Below are 17275 nucleotides of genomic sequence, written 5' to 3'. Positions count from 1 at the left end.
GATATATGTGAATCTTTATTTCAAATAATTATTTACATGTGCATTCATTTGCCAGTTTTTTATGTAGGGGCAATGCCTTTTCTTTGAGTCCAATCCACTATGTAGAGTTCCATGTTGCCTTTCTTGCTGAACCTATACATCCTTAATTTCCAGTATTGGTTACAGTTACTTTAAATTAGAATAAGAACTTAAATATACTTCTTAAGCAATCTGAGTGCAGACTATTGTGATCTTTATGATTGTTTTGCAATGAGAGAAATTTTTTTAACTTATTCACTTTTACCAAGTCTTTCTATCTTTTCACACTATATTTTATCAGTTTATGTAATATTTCATTAAATTATACTGACAAATACAATTGGCAAAAGTAGTCTTGAAAAAAAAACACAACTAGTTGTAAATATTCAGTGTGCTATGGGCACTATTCAGTGAGTTTTACAGAGGGGTGGGAAGGGTCATTTAATCTCGTAAATCAGGTTCTACTCTACATGGATTTGTAGAATCAAAATTTGATAACTCAGTTGGACCTTAATTTTATTGTGAATTACTATATTTATCTCTATGGCAGCTTCCCTTCCCTTCCCTTTTCCCTTTCCTTCTCCCTTCCCTTCTCCCTCCCCTTCTTTTCCTTCCTTCCCTTCTTTTATGATGAAATCTCACTATGTTACCCAGGCTGGACTCAAACTCCTGGGTTCAAGTGATCCTCCTGCCTCGGCCTCGCTAGTAGCTATTACTACAGGCCTGCCAACGCTCGGCTAATTTTTTCTATTTTTAGTAGAGATGGGGTCTCACTGTTACTCAGGTTGGTCTGGAACTCCTGACCTCAAGTGATCCTCTTGCCTCAGCCTCCCAGAGTGCTGGGATTACAGGCGTAAGCCACCACGCCCAACCAGTAAATATTTCTTGATTGATTAACTAAAGCACCTTTTTTTCTGAAAATATGGCTAACAGGATTAATGATCTAAAAAAGCATAAGATGAACACAGAGAAAAAAAATTATTCAAGATTCATTGTTGTGAGGCTCAAGCAACATTTATTTTTGAGGAAGTAAAGGTAAATGTTAAATGAAGTAACTATACTGTCCCAGATATATGAATATATATAAAAAATTATTTTTTAAACTAAGATAAGCACTATTAAAGTTTGTAGTATACCAGCTTTCGTTCCCTGAAGTCTGATCTTTGGGCTTCTTGGTAAACAAGCACTTTAAATTGTAGGCTGTTCCCGAAGTTTGCAAACCTTTAATAATTAAAGACAAGGCAAGTCAACTGTAATAAGTTGTATGCATGCAAGATATGATTCTTCTTTTTCATAACTAATAATGTGGTTTTTGGCTTTGTGCTGGAAAAGTAACCACTTCGTTTGAAATTTATTGAAGAGAAAAAGTAGGAGACGTGATGTTCAGAAAATCATGTTTAAAAACAACAATTAGTATGGCATCTAGATCTTAGCAGGAAACACAGAATTAAGACTGAGCCTGACCTTAACCTATGACCAATGGAATCTAAGTGTATTTATTTTTACAGTAGCCTTAATTTGGGACTTGCAAGTTTTTTGGTTTGTTTTCACATTCAATTTAGAGACCCTGAAACGGTATTTTAATTATAGGAATTAAGCTATTTATAATTTTCATGGCATGAAGATCAGCAGACTGTGTTTTTTCTTGGTTATAATGTTATCTTACTCTCAGAATTGTGTGATCTTTGTGTTCTAACAATGCACTTAAAAAAACAAAACAGAAATAAAACAAAACAACTCCCGTGCTACAATGCTGGAATTCTAACAGAACTTTATTCATCTTCCTTCCCCTCCCTGATTTTTAAAAACATGTTCTCATGGAAATGTTTCCTTAAATTACACAGAGCACAAGCAGTTACTGGAAATGTTTTCTACACAGTTCTGTTCGTATATATCAATTTCAATTTGTTTGTACATTTTAGATTTTTTCTTAGCTTTGCTGATAACTGCATTTCTTAATCACGTTAACTTTCAACTAAGTTGTGTCAAATTTTTATCACTCTCAGCTATATCAAATCATACTTTTTGTTGGGTCCTTTCATATCGCAAGTTTGTTGAATGATGAAACAATGAACGTAGGAACAAGAAAAGAAAGCAAAATGGGTTCAACTTAGGTTCAGTTTTATCTCCAGTTTAAATGGAAATGCTAATGTGCCTCTTTTTTTTCTTTTTTCTGTGACAATTCCTATGTTTTTTCTAGGAAGAAAAGGAGTTATTGAAAATAGTAATTAATTCCAAAGTCATGAGTCATTTATAATCAGTTTTAGAATACCTACAGATATATATACATTTTTCAAAACATTTATACTTCCCCTTTTCTGAAGCCAGACTCCTGGGCTCATTCTTACTTTTAGTAATAGTGTGGCTTAAAACCAGAAACTTCAGGTATCCTGGGTAATTTACAGATCATCAAAAGTTGGCTGTATTATATTTAGGAGTATACAGTTGTGCTAGACACACATTTATAATTTTAGCTCTTCTACTGAACTGTATGTGCTTTTTAAGGGCCAGAATGGTACATCTTCTTTTGTATGTACCTGTTGCTTACAAATAAATGTCTAATTCTGTGGCCACTTCAGAGGTAGAAGAGGATGCTAAGCAGGCAAGGCTCTAGGCCCTGGCCCTGCTTCAATTAGCATCTCTCTTTTATATATGAATAGTTTGGGATAAGAATTTTGTTGAGAAAAAAAAGTTCTCCTTAAAAAAAAAAAGTTTGAAAATGACTGTTTAGTGCATAGATAACTTCAGTATTTTTTGACATTATCTAATCTAGCCCCTGTCATTTTACAGGACTTGAAACTGAGACCCAGAAAGATTATGTAGTCTTTTCCAGATCTTGCAGCTATTTAGTCACAGAACTAAAACCTCTTGTTTTAAACCTCCTTGATCAATGTTCTTTATACTGTAGCATATATGTTATCAGAACCCAGGAGTTTTCCAAGATGAGTGCACAGTGCCTGGTATTGGTAGACAGTAAATGTGTATTACATTAATGAATGCATGCATGATTCTAAGATGATTTGTAGTTAATTACATCTGAGACAAGTTCAGGTAAAAATTGTCATTTGTCATGATCCTAGTGAAGTGTTCCTCTCAGAAACCCTGAATTTGGCCTGTTCAGAACTAACCAGTTGTTATGTATAACAGATTGTTCTTTGTCAATTTTAGGATCACCTGCTGTTACCAGCTACCACCCATAACAAGACCACAAGACCAAAAATGTCAATTGTATTACCAGCAATAAACATAAATGGTAAGTTGAAATTTTGGTTTATGAACACGAGATTCCTTTGTTTAACCAAGATTCTCTAAATTAGTTAAAAGACATTTAAAATGTTCAGTTGGGCAAGTATATATCCATGCATTATTTCTGAAACATTTTCCCACTGTTTTCACAAAAATATTATTTTTAAATTCCATATTCTTTTTTAAAAATTGCTATTAAATATATTTTTAAAAGAAAAAATAGATCTCTTTTATTTGCAAAATTGGAAAAGCTAGCATCTTGACTGCTCTACAGACTTCCTGTCTGGGGCCTTTGTAGTCATAAATGTAGTATAAGAAATCCTTGCTGTGTTCTAACAGTGAATTTGTAAATTAGAGTTTTGGAACTTAAAGCAGTTTCCTTTGTTACCTAAATGTTAATATGATCCTAGACCAAGCCACAGAAACCTAATTATGTTTAATCCATAATATTGATGATTTTGATATTGATAGTATTACTGTTGCATTTTGTTCTACTACTAATACTGGGTATTGAACAAAATATAAATAATACTATAATCAAAAGATGTTAAAGCATAGTATACTTGCTTATAGTCTAGAGGGAAAAATAAAACAAGCACAAAAGTAACTGTACTCCAAAGAGAGAGTCCCATGAGTAATAAACAAAGTACTAAAGAAATTTAGTGAAGGAGAGATTACTTTCAGCTGGGTTCTTCATGGAGAAGAGAAAGAACTCCCAATACGAGCTGTGTATTATAAATGAGCACAATGTATATTATTGACTAATTGCTTTCTTTGGCCCATCATATTAGGCTTACTGAAAATAGGAGAGTAGGCCATCTTTCCCATGTCCATCTATCTGGCATAATGGAACTACCAGTAAATTTTCTGTCTAGTGTTAAAAATCTCATAGTATATAAGGAAGATAAAAATGAAAAGCCCTTTAAATTAACCTGCAGCAGAACCAGTCCACATTCTTTCTGATTGATAATAATAATTAAGTCATCAAATACAGTTACAAAACAAACAGTGCATTTTTAGGGGGATTATAGATAAATCCCAATAAAATTTAGTCTTTAGGGAACAAATATTATTCATCGTACATTTTAAGACCGTAGAAGACTATAGAATTTCATGAGCTGTATACAGACAGCTTATTAGAAATGCTCAGGAAGCAACTTTAGAGACATATAACATAAATGGCTTTTTTTGTTAACGCATAAGCAAATTATAATATTTATTTAGTCTTACAAATGTTCAGAACAAATTTAAGAAAAACTGTAACATTGAGAAGAGCATCTATTTCTTCAGTAAAGGCATAACTCTAAAGTTATTCATGGAATAATCATACTACTACCAGAATAAGGACATTATATTTCAAAGTATATTTTATTATACTTCAAAAAATATATTTAGGAAATATCATTTATTCTCATCTTATAGGTACCTACATTCCTCTGCTTGAACTGTAATAGATTTAACTTTGGTCAGCTCATACTCAGAAAGGCTGTTTTCTAAGCTTCATCAAGGCAGAATTCACTTAATTTTGTTCTTCTGATTTTGAGTTCTTATGTAAGAGAATGCCTGGTTTTATTTTATAACAGTGAGCTATCCATTGACATTAAGCCAAAAACAATAAGATGCTGTTCAACTATGTTTATCTTGGCTAGGTGACTAATTTTTGAAGATGAGCCTTTCATGGGTTTGGAAAATATAATCATTAGATCATCATTGTATTTTCATTCTGTTTCAGATTCTTTGTAAATGGCCTTTAAATTTTTTCATTTTTAGGATACAGTAAACTATTAGAAGAATTAAGATTCAAATCAAAAATTATTGATTGACTATATGCCATATGTCAAGTACTGTGCTACATCCTAGCCTCTTCTCTGAACAATCCCTTCACTTCCTTGCTCTAACTGAGGGTGCTTCTCAAATTAGAGCCTGCTTTTTCTTCCCCACCTCATGTACCTCACAGCCTGCCTTGCTCCTCACGACAACTTCCAAATTATCTCTCTCTCTTTCTCTTTCAGTCCCCCTAACATCTTTCAAGTATATCACATCAGACTTTACTCCTCTTACCCTTCTTTGTTACTGTCATCTGCCCCACCTTCACCAGTGACCCTCCACCACTGCTTCTGTTATCGCTCTGCATACCTTCAACATCCACACAGAGGATTCATCCAGCACCCTGCCTTTTCTGATCCAGTCACTTCAGCCTCCCATCCACATCATGTGGTCATAATCTCCCCTTACCATCGTGAGTAATGCACTCCCTTTGAAATCTCCTTTTCACACTTCCTACTCTGTTACTTACTCTCTTTAATATTCACACTCCAACTACTCTCTTACAGATCTCCAGTCCTTTGACTCTACCACTTTTTTCTGTATCTGTCACATCCTTAATGGCCATACATTCCTCCTTACCTAGCCTGGATTCCATGGCTATATTGTCAGTTCTCTTTTGCAAACACCCCTTACTCCCTGGCTTCTCTATTCTTAGGTCCTACTTGCCTGGAAAAACCTCACCATAGTTAAACCCAACTCTCCCCTTTATGCCTTCTCTGAAACAGCTGAAACTTGCTAGAAAATATTGTCCAGTCAGGACAAGTAGATTCACTTGAAATTTATAGCCATTAATTTCAAAGGGGTATTCAATACCACCAGTCGTTGCTAGTAAATTCACTTTCCTTCTCTTCTGAAACAAGAATTCCTCACCTTGTCTTTTCAAAACTCCAACATCCCCTCTCCCCACCCCCTCAGCTGATGAACTCACCAAATGCTACATTGAGAAAATAGATGTAATCATACTAGAGCTACCTCATGTTTCCACTACCACCAGCCCAGCTGCATCTGCACCCACAAACTCTGCCTTCCCTCTTGTTGCACTGAAAGAAAAGTCTCTTCCATTGGATTCTAAATCCCAGCTTTGCCTCTTACTATTAAGAAATATGTATTCTTGGACATGTTAATTATATTTTCTGTACCTCACCTGTAAAAGATATTAGTAATACTCTCCTCTTAGGGTTGGTGTGAGAATTAAATGAGTAAAAGTGCTTTAAATAGTGCCTGGCTATTTTCTGGTTAGCTGCTTTGTTACCACAATTGTCATTTTTGTCATTTTCCTCGTTGTCATCGTCAGCTTCATTTAAGGTGATTCCTTCCTTTTCAAACCTAAATCCTAGCATCTCTCACAGTGCTCAAAGACTTTACTATCTGCATTTATACCCTTTCTCTTCTATATGATCAATTTCTTTTTCTCTATTAGATCATTCCCATCAGCACACAAAATGTCTTAATGCTACCTTTGGTATAGGGAGGCTACCTTGACTCCACATCATATTTCTCTGCTGCCCTTCATAGCAAAATTCTTGGAAGAGTTACTTGTACTCACTGCCTCAACTTTCTTACCTCTCATTCTCTCCTTTGTCCACTCTTACCAAGCTTTTGCCCTTCACTAAACCGAAATGCTCTTGCAAAAGGGTCACCAATTACCAATATCTTGCCAGAGTCAAAAGTCATGTCTCCATTCTCATCTTACCTGACCTCTCAACAGTTTTTGACACAGCTAATTATTCCCTCTTTTTTTAGTTCCCTAATTCTTATTTTTAAAAATTTCAAATCTATAGAGAAGTTGAAAGATGAGTACAGTGAATATGTGGAGACCCTTTACCCACCCTTTACCTAGATTTCACCAATTGTTAATATTTTTTTTTATATTTGTTTTTATCTGTCTATTTTCACTCACATGGATTGCCTTTTTCTTTTTTAACCGTTTGAGAGTAAACTGCAGACATCCTGACACTTTATTTGAAAATACATCTCCTATGAAAAGGACATTCTCTTAAATAACCACAATAAAATGGTCATACTAAACAAAAAGGTTTAACATTGATACAATACAGTTTAATGTTCATATTAAACTACATATTCAAATTTCCTGATTTGCCCCCAAACTAGTGGTGTCATCATACCTCACTGCAACCTCAAACTCCTGGGCTCAAACCATTCTCGTGCCTCAGCCTCCTGAGTAGCTGGGACTACAGGCATGCACCACCATGCCTGGCTCATTTTTTCTATTTTTGGTGGAGATGGGTCTTGTTCTTGCTTAGGCTGGTCTCGAACTCCTGACCTGAGGTGTCCAAAATATTCTTTATAGCTTTTTTTTTGGATTCAGGATCCAAAGATCATACATTATTACATCCACGTGTCACGCTTCTTGAGTTTCCTTTAATTTAGAACAGCTCCTCTGCCCTTTTTATTGTCTTTAGTGACATTTATACTATTTAAAATTAGACTTATTGAAGTATTTATAATGTACATACAATAAAATTTACTAGTTTTATTTGTGTATTTAATGAGTTTTGACAAATGTAAACTCTTGTAAAACCACCATTTCCATCATGATAAAATGTTTTTATTGGTTCAAAAAGTTCCCCCATGCCTCTTTCCAATCAGTCCCCTCCTGTACATTTTTGACATTCTCTTTCTTGAAGTACTTTATTTATAGGCTTTCTGGTACCATGACTTGTCTAGTTTTCCTCCTATGTCTCTTCAGTCAGCTTAGCCGACTTCTCCTCTTCTGTGAGGACAGGAATCTTGTTTGCTGTGTTCGCCACCTACCACCATATTCCCTGCACCTAGGATAGCACGTGACATAGGAACATGGCAAGAAACATGAAAGAGGCACTTTCATTTCTATTAACTCATGTAATGCTCCTCTACCAGCTAAGTACAGGTTGACTGTCCTTTATCTAAAATGCTTGGGACCAGTACCGTTTGAGATCTTGGATTTTTTCAGATTTTGGAATATTTGTGTAAACATAAGGGGATATCTTGGGAATGAGACCCAAGTCTAAATATGAAATTCATCATTTATTTTTCATATATACCTTATACACATAGCCTGAGGGTAATTTTATACAACATTTTTAATAATTTTGTGCATAAAACAAATTTTGTATTCATTGAACCATCAGAAAGCAAAGATGTCAGGTGTGGAATTTTCCACTTGTGGCATCATGTTGGTGCTCAAAAAATTTCAGATTTTGGAGCATTTCAGATTTTTGGATTAGTGATGCTCAATCTGAATTCTTTTGTTTTACGGATGAAGACATTAAGGCCCAGGAAAGTAATGTACACCATTTACACAACCACTATGTAGCAGAGCCAGGATTTAAATACATTGTATAAAATATCTTCTGATTAATTATTATCTTACTATTTCAGTATTAAAGACAGATACACAAGGATTAAAAATATTTGGGATTCCAAAATTTAAAAAAGGTTTTTATACCACTTTATCCCTATAGTATAAGGGATACACATTCACTAATAACAGTATAATATGATGTAATACAATATTTTGAACTCAATAGGCACATGTTTGTAAAATGAAACAATCAGTAGGGTAAATGTTATTTGGTAATTTGTGGTCACTTGAAAAGATTTTATTGTTTTAATTCTCTATATGATTAATAACAGTTGGCAAACATAGTGTAGTTTAATCTTTTCAAATTTAAAATAATTAAAATGTATACTCGGTTACTTTCCTACCACATTAATTGAAATGTGCAGTTCACAGTGAAGAGTGAATTGAAATTTTTAACCTATTTTTCAATAATTGTACTATAAATGAAAACATGCAGAAAGTTGACCTATCGGAAACTATACAAGACTCCTCTAGACCCAGAGATAGATATCTTTGGCTTATTAGACATATGAATTTGACAAACTGTATTATAATTATATAATTTATAATCTAAAGAGTGTAAGTTATGTAGGCACAAAAAGTTTGGGCACCAATTTATCAAAAGAGCAGAGACGATATCCCTAATATTAGAGATTTTAATCCTGAGCAATATAAGAGTTTGAGAAAGTTGAATAAAATATATTTTCTGTCATTTCTGAATTTAAAGTTGCATGTATTTTGGAAAGAAAAACAAATTGTGAGGGATTCCTCTCGGATTTAAATAGAGCCTGTAAAATTCTTTTGGAGACGGTGGTAAAGAACAGAAGAAAGTGGAGGACAGAAAGTCAGATTTTATTGAGCAACTGGTTTATGCAGTACATAGGATGGGGATATTTGGGAAGAGGAATTTGATTTTCCAATTTCAGTAAAGTAAATTACATTTCCAGGTCAATGTCTGGTCTCAAACTATAATGTGTAACGATTATACTTTGTGGTTTTGACCTAGTGGAAAAAAGTTTAAATAAAAAATAGCTAAAGCGGGGAGGATATGGGCGTGAAGTTAATGCCATTTAGAAATTACCAGTCACATCATTCTGTGTTCTTTGTGCCAATTTTATTTTTGTAACTTATTCTTTATCTTGCATTTTCTTTATTATTTAAATGTTTTGTCTCATAAGAGAGTGAAAACAGATTAGCAAAGCTACAAGAAAGACTTTTTGTCTGAGGAAGTCTTCATACCAAGGATTACAGAAATAAAGTAAAATGCTAAGTATGCTTTAAAAAGGCTTTTTAAAAAATGATCACATGGTTGGCAGAGCAATGGATGACTAATTAAAAACTATTGCTATTTTTAAAAAAAGGATTTTGGAAGTTCTACTAGTAGTTACTGTAAGTCAACATTTCCTGCTTTTAAATTATTTTTATTTATGTTGTTGTAAAACTGCTCATTGAATCCTATCTTTCACTCTTGATAAATAATTGGAACAAGCTAGAACATAAAAGAGGTTTTTTGTTTTTTTTTTTTAACGGTAGCTACTTTTGTAGACATCTTTAATGAGGGAGTGAATCCTATGAACACAGCCATCAGCAGATACGTTTCATAATTTGACCAATGCTGTCATTGATTTGCTTTTACTGTTTTCCTTTGCTGCTGTATGCCATGTACCTGTTAGTATGGTACATGAGTAATAAAAATAAACAATACTGTTACTCTAATTCTACCACATTGTTATTAAGGGCCCAAGTATTAATAGATGAACAAATGACTACCAGGCTAAACTGTCATTATATTTAATCTCAAAGTAATTTCCATGTAAAGAAAATCTAGAAAAACTTAATAGCATTGGTACGCAAATGCCAGTGCCAGCACTTGAAACACATTCTTAGCTGGAGTAGGTAAAACAGAAGGGCAGGAAGCAAACCGACCAAATAAATGTGTTGGTTTTAATAATAAGAGAATGTTGGTACATTCAAAATAAAATAAACAGTCCATCTTCTCACTAATGAATTTACTGTCTGCATTTCTATAGATATGGCCATGTGTTTTCCCAGGAAAACTGGCTTCACTCAGACTAAAATAGCTACTAGGATCCATTAGACAAATTGGGTTATGAAACGTGAAAAATCTACTGCCCCCTATTCTGGGTTTGGTTAATTTTGCTGTTCTTACACGTTCTAGCAGATGTCCTATTCTGTTCTCCCTTTTACTCCAGGGAGCCTCATTTGGTATACATTTAATAAGTACCTTTGAAAAAAGCCAGTTCAATTCCACATTTATTGAGAACTGGGTAAGTGCTACACATTGTCTTAAGAGCTGAGAGATACAAATATGAAAACTATATATAGTCCTGCCCTAGATAAACTCACAATACAGAAGAGCATTTGTTAGCTACTTTTTAACCGCTCGTATCAATCAGTTTTCTTAGTTTCAAGTGACAGAAATTAACTTTGGAAAACTTAAGCAGAATTTCCAGGAAGGCCAAAGAATCTGGCTTGGGGGTCCCTTAAACAAAAGCAAAGCCCCGAATCACACCACAGAGCTGCTCATAGACCATAGCTTGCACCACGGATAGCACGGATCCTGAACTCTACTTCCAGACCCAGAGCCACCTCTGGCTCTTACAACTAGATACCACTGCTTCTGGGGCCACCACCCTTTCAAGAAGGGCCTTCTTTGCAGTCTGGAGCTGGTGCACCTTATCGACAGACCAAACCCTAGGACATATGCCTACACCTTAGTTACAAGGAAGTCTGGGAAACAAAGCATCTGGTACTTTACACTTACATAGTGGGAGGTAACCTCTGTCTCACAAGATAGGAGGTTCTCTAAACCTAGGAAGGTAGTCAGATGCTAAGTGACCAAATATTTCTGTAAGCAGCATTTGGAATAAGTAGAGAAGGTTAAACACAGGAGGTGAGAAGCAGGAAACAATAAACAGAAAAGAAATAGTGAGTTTGGCCTTAATGTCACACAAAGAAGGAGAAACAATCTGTTTTCCTAAACCATTTGACAAAAATACAGCTGTGAAAGACTAGGTGATAGCTTATATTCTTAGAAGTTAATAAGGTCCTAAAGAAGGTGACCTCAACTTGAAGCCCATTTGCTCTGTACAAGTACAGGAACTATCTTCTCTCTCTAGAAAGGGTTAGTCTCAGCATAATGTCCAGGAAAACAACCCACACTTGGAATCAAAGCCCTTAGTTCTCTCTCTGCCCAGCACTTAACCAGATGTGTGATCTGCAAGCAAGTAGTTCGATTAGTGTCCTCATCTGTAAAATGAGAAGGTTGAGGTAGGTGATCCTTAAAGTCTTCTCTTGGCTCTAAAATTCTATACCTTGTATGTGATGGGTTACTGACAGTTAATGTTTTTACACAAGTTGATTGTTACAGAAGGCAAATCAATCATGAGCTTATTTTTTGATGACAGTAGATTTCCATGAACCCAAAAGAATTAAATCTTCCACCTCCCACTTAGATTTTTGTTGTTTTTGTTTTTAAACAATTTTATTTTCCCACACAGTACAGTGTAGGCATTCAAGGCAGGGGAAATAGTCGTTGAATTTGTCATCATTATTTTTGGCTTATATCTTCATGAGAGCCTTTTTAGTTTCCTAGTTTCAATAATCTATATCTTAGATTTTTAAGCCCTAGCATACCTTATTTGACATTTGAGGATTAAATTGCATTTGTGATAGTGAATTAGAATGTTATCTTATTTCTTTCAAAAATAGTTTTATCTCAGTTTGAAATACAAGATTCTTCACATTTATTACAAAGTGAGAAAATTTTGAGACATTCTATATCCATTGGTCAGCTATTTTCCTGTTTTGATTAAGTGATTTAATGATGGCAAATGGTAGCAAATTGTACATTTAAAATAAACAGAAAAAGTAACTTTATGCAGAGATAAAGATTGAAGGAACAATTTGGAGAGAAGAATTTTATCCCATTGCCTTCAAGAATGCCTATACTTAAACCAGGCCAGAAAAAATTAAAGTTACACCATATTTATTTTAATGAAACCATCTTTAAGGCATCTCTAGACCTAACACAGAGAATTTATTTCTGGAATTACCTGCAGGACTCTATTATAAAAACTGTTCCATCTAAAGCATGTTCCTGTAACATGGACTCCAAGAATAGGTTCCAAGAAATTCTAATGTTTGTTCTGTTTTTAAGGAGAAAAATTATTGAACAACTTACCTCTAAACTATAGTCCTTAATTAATAAACACTACTGTTAAAGTTCTTATTGCTCACATAATCTGATATTGTTACTAAAACCTTAGAGGAAATAGAGAAAACCTGGCTAACATCCCTTATGACTGTATGTCTTTATATATTAAATACCATTATTGAGTTGGCCTTCCCCACTGCCTTTTTTTAGACTAAATAATTTATATTTAAACTTATTAAGCCTTATTCTTTTTTATATTTCTTTTTTATATAACAGCTTTATAGAGATATAATTCAGATATCATACATTTCACCCCTTTAAAATATATAATTCAGTGGTTTTTAGTACAATCAAATTTAGAACATCTCATCACCCCGAAAGAAACCCATTCCCATTAGCAGTGGGTAGTGTCCCAGCCTGTGTTAACCACTAAGCTACTTGCTGTTTCTATGGATTTGCTTATTCTGAACATTTCCTGTGAATAGAGTCATACCATATGTGGTGTTTTTACCCCTGCCTTCATTCACTTAGCATAATGTTTTCAAGGTTTATTCATGGTGTAGCATATATCAGTATTTTATTCCTTTTTTAGGCCAAATAATATTCTTTTATATTGCAGGGTCACATGAAGCTGTACCATTTTATGTTCCCACCAGTTGTGTGTGAGGATTCCGATTTCTCCACATCCTTGACAACACTTGTTATTGTCTGTCTTTTTTTATCATAATCAACCTAGTGAGTGTGAGGTAGTAGTATCTCGTTGTGGTTTGCTTTTTACCAATGGCCAATAATGTTGAGCATCTTTTTATGTGTTTTATTGGTCATTCCATTAATGTATCTTCTTTGGAAAACTAGAGCATTTGCCCAAGTTTTAACTGGATAATTTATCTTTGTATTACTGAGTTATAAGAGTTCTTCATATATTCTAGATATAAGTCCCTTATCAGATATATGAGTTGAAAATATTTCCACTCATTCTGTGGGTTTGTCTTTTTACTTTCTTCACTTGATCTTAGCCAAAAGGCTGAAAAGCAATTCTTTTCACTTTCTTGAGCAAGCCTTATTCTTAACTGTGGTTAAATTTTGGTTTCCTGAACCTTCTGCTAAATTTTCTAAATGTCTCCAGTTGTGAAGTAACCTGAAATGAATACTTTATTCTTTGAAAGTGGAATGAGACTCTAATTTAAGACTGTAATAGAAAATAACAGTTACCGTAGGAACCAGCAGTTTTTGGTTGTTTGCCATGTGCCAAGCATTGTGCTAAGTGCTTTAGAACCCTAAAATATAGATGTTTTTATTATCCTATTATATAGATGAAGAAACAGAGGCTTGAAGAAGTTGAGTTGCACAAAATCAAAAAGTACTAGTAAGTGGTGGAATTGAAATGCCAATGCACGTTATTTTCTTGATCAGTATTCACATTTTATTTTGGTTCTTTATATTCTAGTATTGTGCTTTTAAAAACAACATTATTTTAAAGCCTCATTTTCTATCTACTATAATCCCTAGATTTTTCTCACGTATATTGAAACCTAATTATTCACTTCTGCCTCTTTAAAACCAGAATTTCTTAGTTGCTGACCAAATCTTTTCATTTATATAACATTTTGATTTTTTTTGACTATCTCCAAATTGGCCCTTTCAAACTAATTGTAATATTAGTTAAAGCTAAAAACTATTATAAAGGTGAACTTGCTATTAAAATGATTAAATGTATATTTCAGACTTATGTATGTATGTATGTATGTATGTATGAATGAATGAGACAGAGTCTGTCTCTCTCTGTCGCCCTGGCTAGGGTGTAGTGTGGTGTGATCGTAACTCACTGCAACTTCCAATTCCTGGGCTCAAGCCATCCTCCTGCCTCAGCCTCCTGAGTAGCTGGGACAACAGGCGTGTGCCACCACAGCTAGCTAATTTTTTCTGTTTTTACTAGAGATGGGAATGTTATAGAAAGGAATGTTATGTAATGCTGATCTTGAACTCCTGAGTTCAAGCAATCCTCCCACCTCAGCCTCCAAGAGTGCTAGGATTACAGGCGTGAGCCACCACTCCTGGGGGCCTTGCTTCAGACCACTTTAAATGTCTTTTGGATTAGCCACTGTTAAGAATCTACTGCATTAAAATGTTTTAGTAGCTCAAAGTATTAATTATATATTGCTGTGTATCACATTACCCCAAAATTCAATGACTTAAAATAGCATTTATTATTTCACAATTTCTTTGGTTTAGGAATCCAAGTGTAGCTTAGTAGGGTGGTTCTGAGTCCGAGTCTCCTATGAGGTTGGGATCAAGCTGTCAGGTGGCGTCGCGTTCTCATTCTTGTGGAGAATCCATGTGCAAGCTCCCTCATTTGGTTGCTGGAAGGATTTAATTCATTGTGAACTTTTGGATTGAGAGCTGCAGTTCTTCACTAACTGTTGGCCAGAGGCCTCCCCTAGTTCCTTGCCATGTGTGCCTCTCTATAGGACAGCGCATAACATGGCATCTGGTTTCTTTCAGAACAGCAAACGAGAATGTCCAAGATGGAAGCCATAGTCTCTTTGTAACCTAATCTCAGAGCTGATATCCCATCAGTTTTACCATATTCTACTTACTAGAAGCAAATCATTAGGTCCAGCCCACACTCAATAGAAGGAAAATACCAAGGGTATGGGTACCAGGATATGGGATCCACTAGGGTCATCTTAGAGGCTGCCAATCACACTCAGTGAACCTGTTGTTTAATACTAAAGAACCCAAAAGTCATGGTGTTCTAAGACAGAACACTTATATACATAATCCATCATGCAAACAAATGATAATTTTATCATCTAAAAATATGTATTATAAGCAAGTCTCTCCATGCTAAAATATATATGTATGTGCATATGTGTTATTTTTTAAAGCATCTTTATTCTGAATATTCATTCACTTATTAATCCATTTTTAAAGACAGTACTAAAGTTTGAAGACAGAATTAGAACACAAAATTTTATGTGTAACTTCATTTTTTCCCCTTGACTTAGATTTCTGTTGAATTTTAGTAGTGGAAAATGTTGGCCAATGTAAATATGATTTTAATTTAAACATATGCAACATGCAAAAGAATATTTTTCTTCTTCTTAAATCATACTTTAAACTTCAGTCCTAATTTAACAAAATAAGTGATCCTAAATAATTCATTTGTTTAGCAGGACTTATTGAATTACTCTCTTAAGTCATCACAATAAAATCCACACTCCTAACTTTGGCCTCCCATAGCTCAGCTGATCTCTGTCTTTCCAATTTGATTTTCTATCACCATACCCCGTAACCATTCCACTCCGGCACGCAGTCTTTCTTGCTCTTCCTCATCTTGACTGCTTATTTATGCTTCAGGGCTTTTCTGTCTTCCTGGAAACCTCTTACCCCAGATAATTACATGGCTCACTTCTTCACTTCATGTATTTCTCTGTTCCAGCATCACTACCATAAAGAGGCATTCCTTCACCGCTCTTCACAATATAGCAAAGATCATCAAATACAAGGGATATAAAGGTGACATGTGAGAAAGATTAGTCAGCCAACAGTATACAGAATGACTTGTGTGTAGACAGGCTGGATTAGACATGAGTGAGTGGAGGCTACAGTTAGGAACTTTCATATTCATCCAGGTGTGCATTGATAATGATCTCACTTGAGAAGAAGGTTAGGACTGTACTGTTAAGCAGAATACAAGACATTACAGAAGATGGCAAGTAATCTGCCAAAACCACATTACTTTTTTTTAACCATTGAGGAGACCTCATTTTTAAAGGACCCTGTTTAACTCTTTGTGTACAATTTTGTCCATTTTATTGCCTTTCCCTTGCAGACTTGTTTATGAGAAATACTTATCATGAACACAACACAAATTTTATGTTGGTAAAGGACAGAGGAGTCTCCATAGTTACTCTGTGGTCATCTTTGTTTACCACAAGGAGGTATTTCTCTGTGAGCTTAAATGGAAAACATCTAGCCTTTCTGTTTACCTAACTATTATAAGGAATGTGCTGGGTCATCCTTCCCTGAACTGGCAATTCAAGTTTCTTTGTATTTTCAGTGAGATCACACACCATTCTTTCTGCTTCTACCTTTGGGTAAAGAGGTCTCATGGATTTTTCAGAGTTCATATCGGCATTCAGTGCTACTGTGTATGATTTTGGCTAGCCCCCCTGCCTGTTTCTATAGCCTACTAGAGCCTAGGCATTCTTTTACAGTCATTTTTGTTGCAGTCATTCTGGTTTTTGTATTTTCTGGAATATATATGAGGTTTTCTTCATACATATTTCTTCTTCGCTTATCTGTACTGAAGGCATTTCAGAGACCATAGAGATGTTATTGTAGGTAAGTAGATCAGCCTGGTAAAAATCTTCCAGTCCTCTAAACTAATGAATTTGGCAGTCTCAAGTTTAATTCAGTTGATCCTATCATGAAAATAAGTGTCAGAATATTAAGTTAGTGAATGCCATTACAAAAAGGGAAGTTAGTGAAAATCTGATTAAGGCTGGCTTTTGTGCCTGACCTGACAGGTCCACAATGATCTGTTTAATACCTATGAGACGGTGATGTCAACTGTTACCATCACATGGAGAAGTAAAGGTTCAATTTTTAATACAGGCCCCTATATTAAGGAGTAGCATGGATGCTAATGCAAAACCTAT

The 17275-nt window shown here is 34.8% G+C and overlaps 1 protein-coding gene across 1 annotated transcript in view; it reads left to right on the top strand.

Moving 5' to 3' along the window:
* Nucleotides 1–17275, top strand: part of ATF6 (activating transcription factor 6) — a 246077-nt gene that overhangs the window by 201736 nt on the left and 27066 nt on the right. Inside the window, exon 11 of the mRNA XM_012639511.1 lies at nt 3187–3271. Coding sequence (XP_012494965.1) covers nt 3187–3271 — 85 coding nt within the window. The remainder of the gene's footprint in view (nt 1–3186; nt 3272–17275) is intronic.

This window comes from Propithecus coquereli, unplaced genomic scaffold (assembly GCF_000956105.1).
Source record: "Propithecus coquereli isolate 6110/MARCELLA unplaced genomic scaffold, Pcoq_1.0 Scaffold140, whole genome shotgun sequence".
Taxonomy (NCBI): Eukaryota; Metazoa; Chordata; class Mammalia; order Primates; family Indriidae; genus Propithecus; species Propithecus coquereli.
The sequence above is the reverse complement of the archived record's forward strand: the minus strand, read 5'-3'. Positions and strand labels throughout refer to the sequence as shown.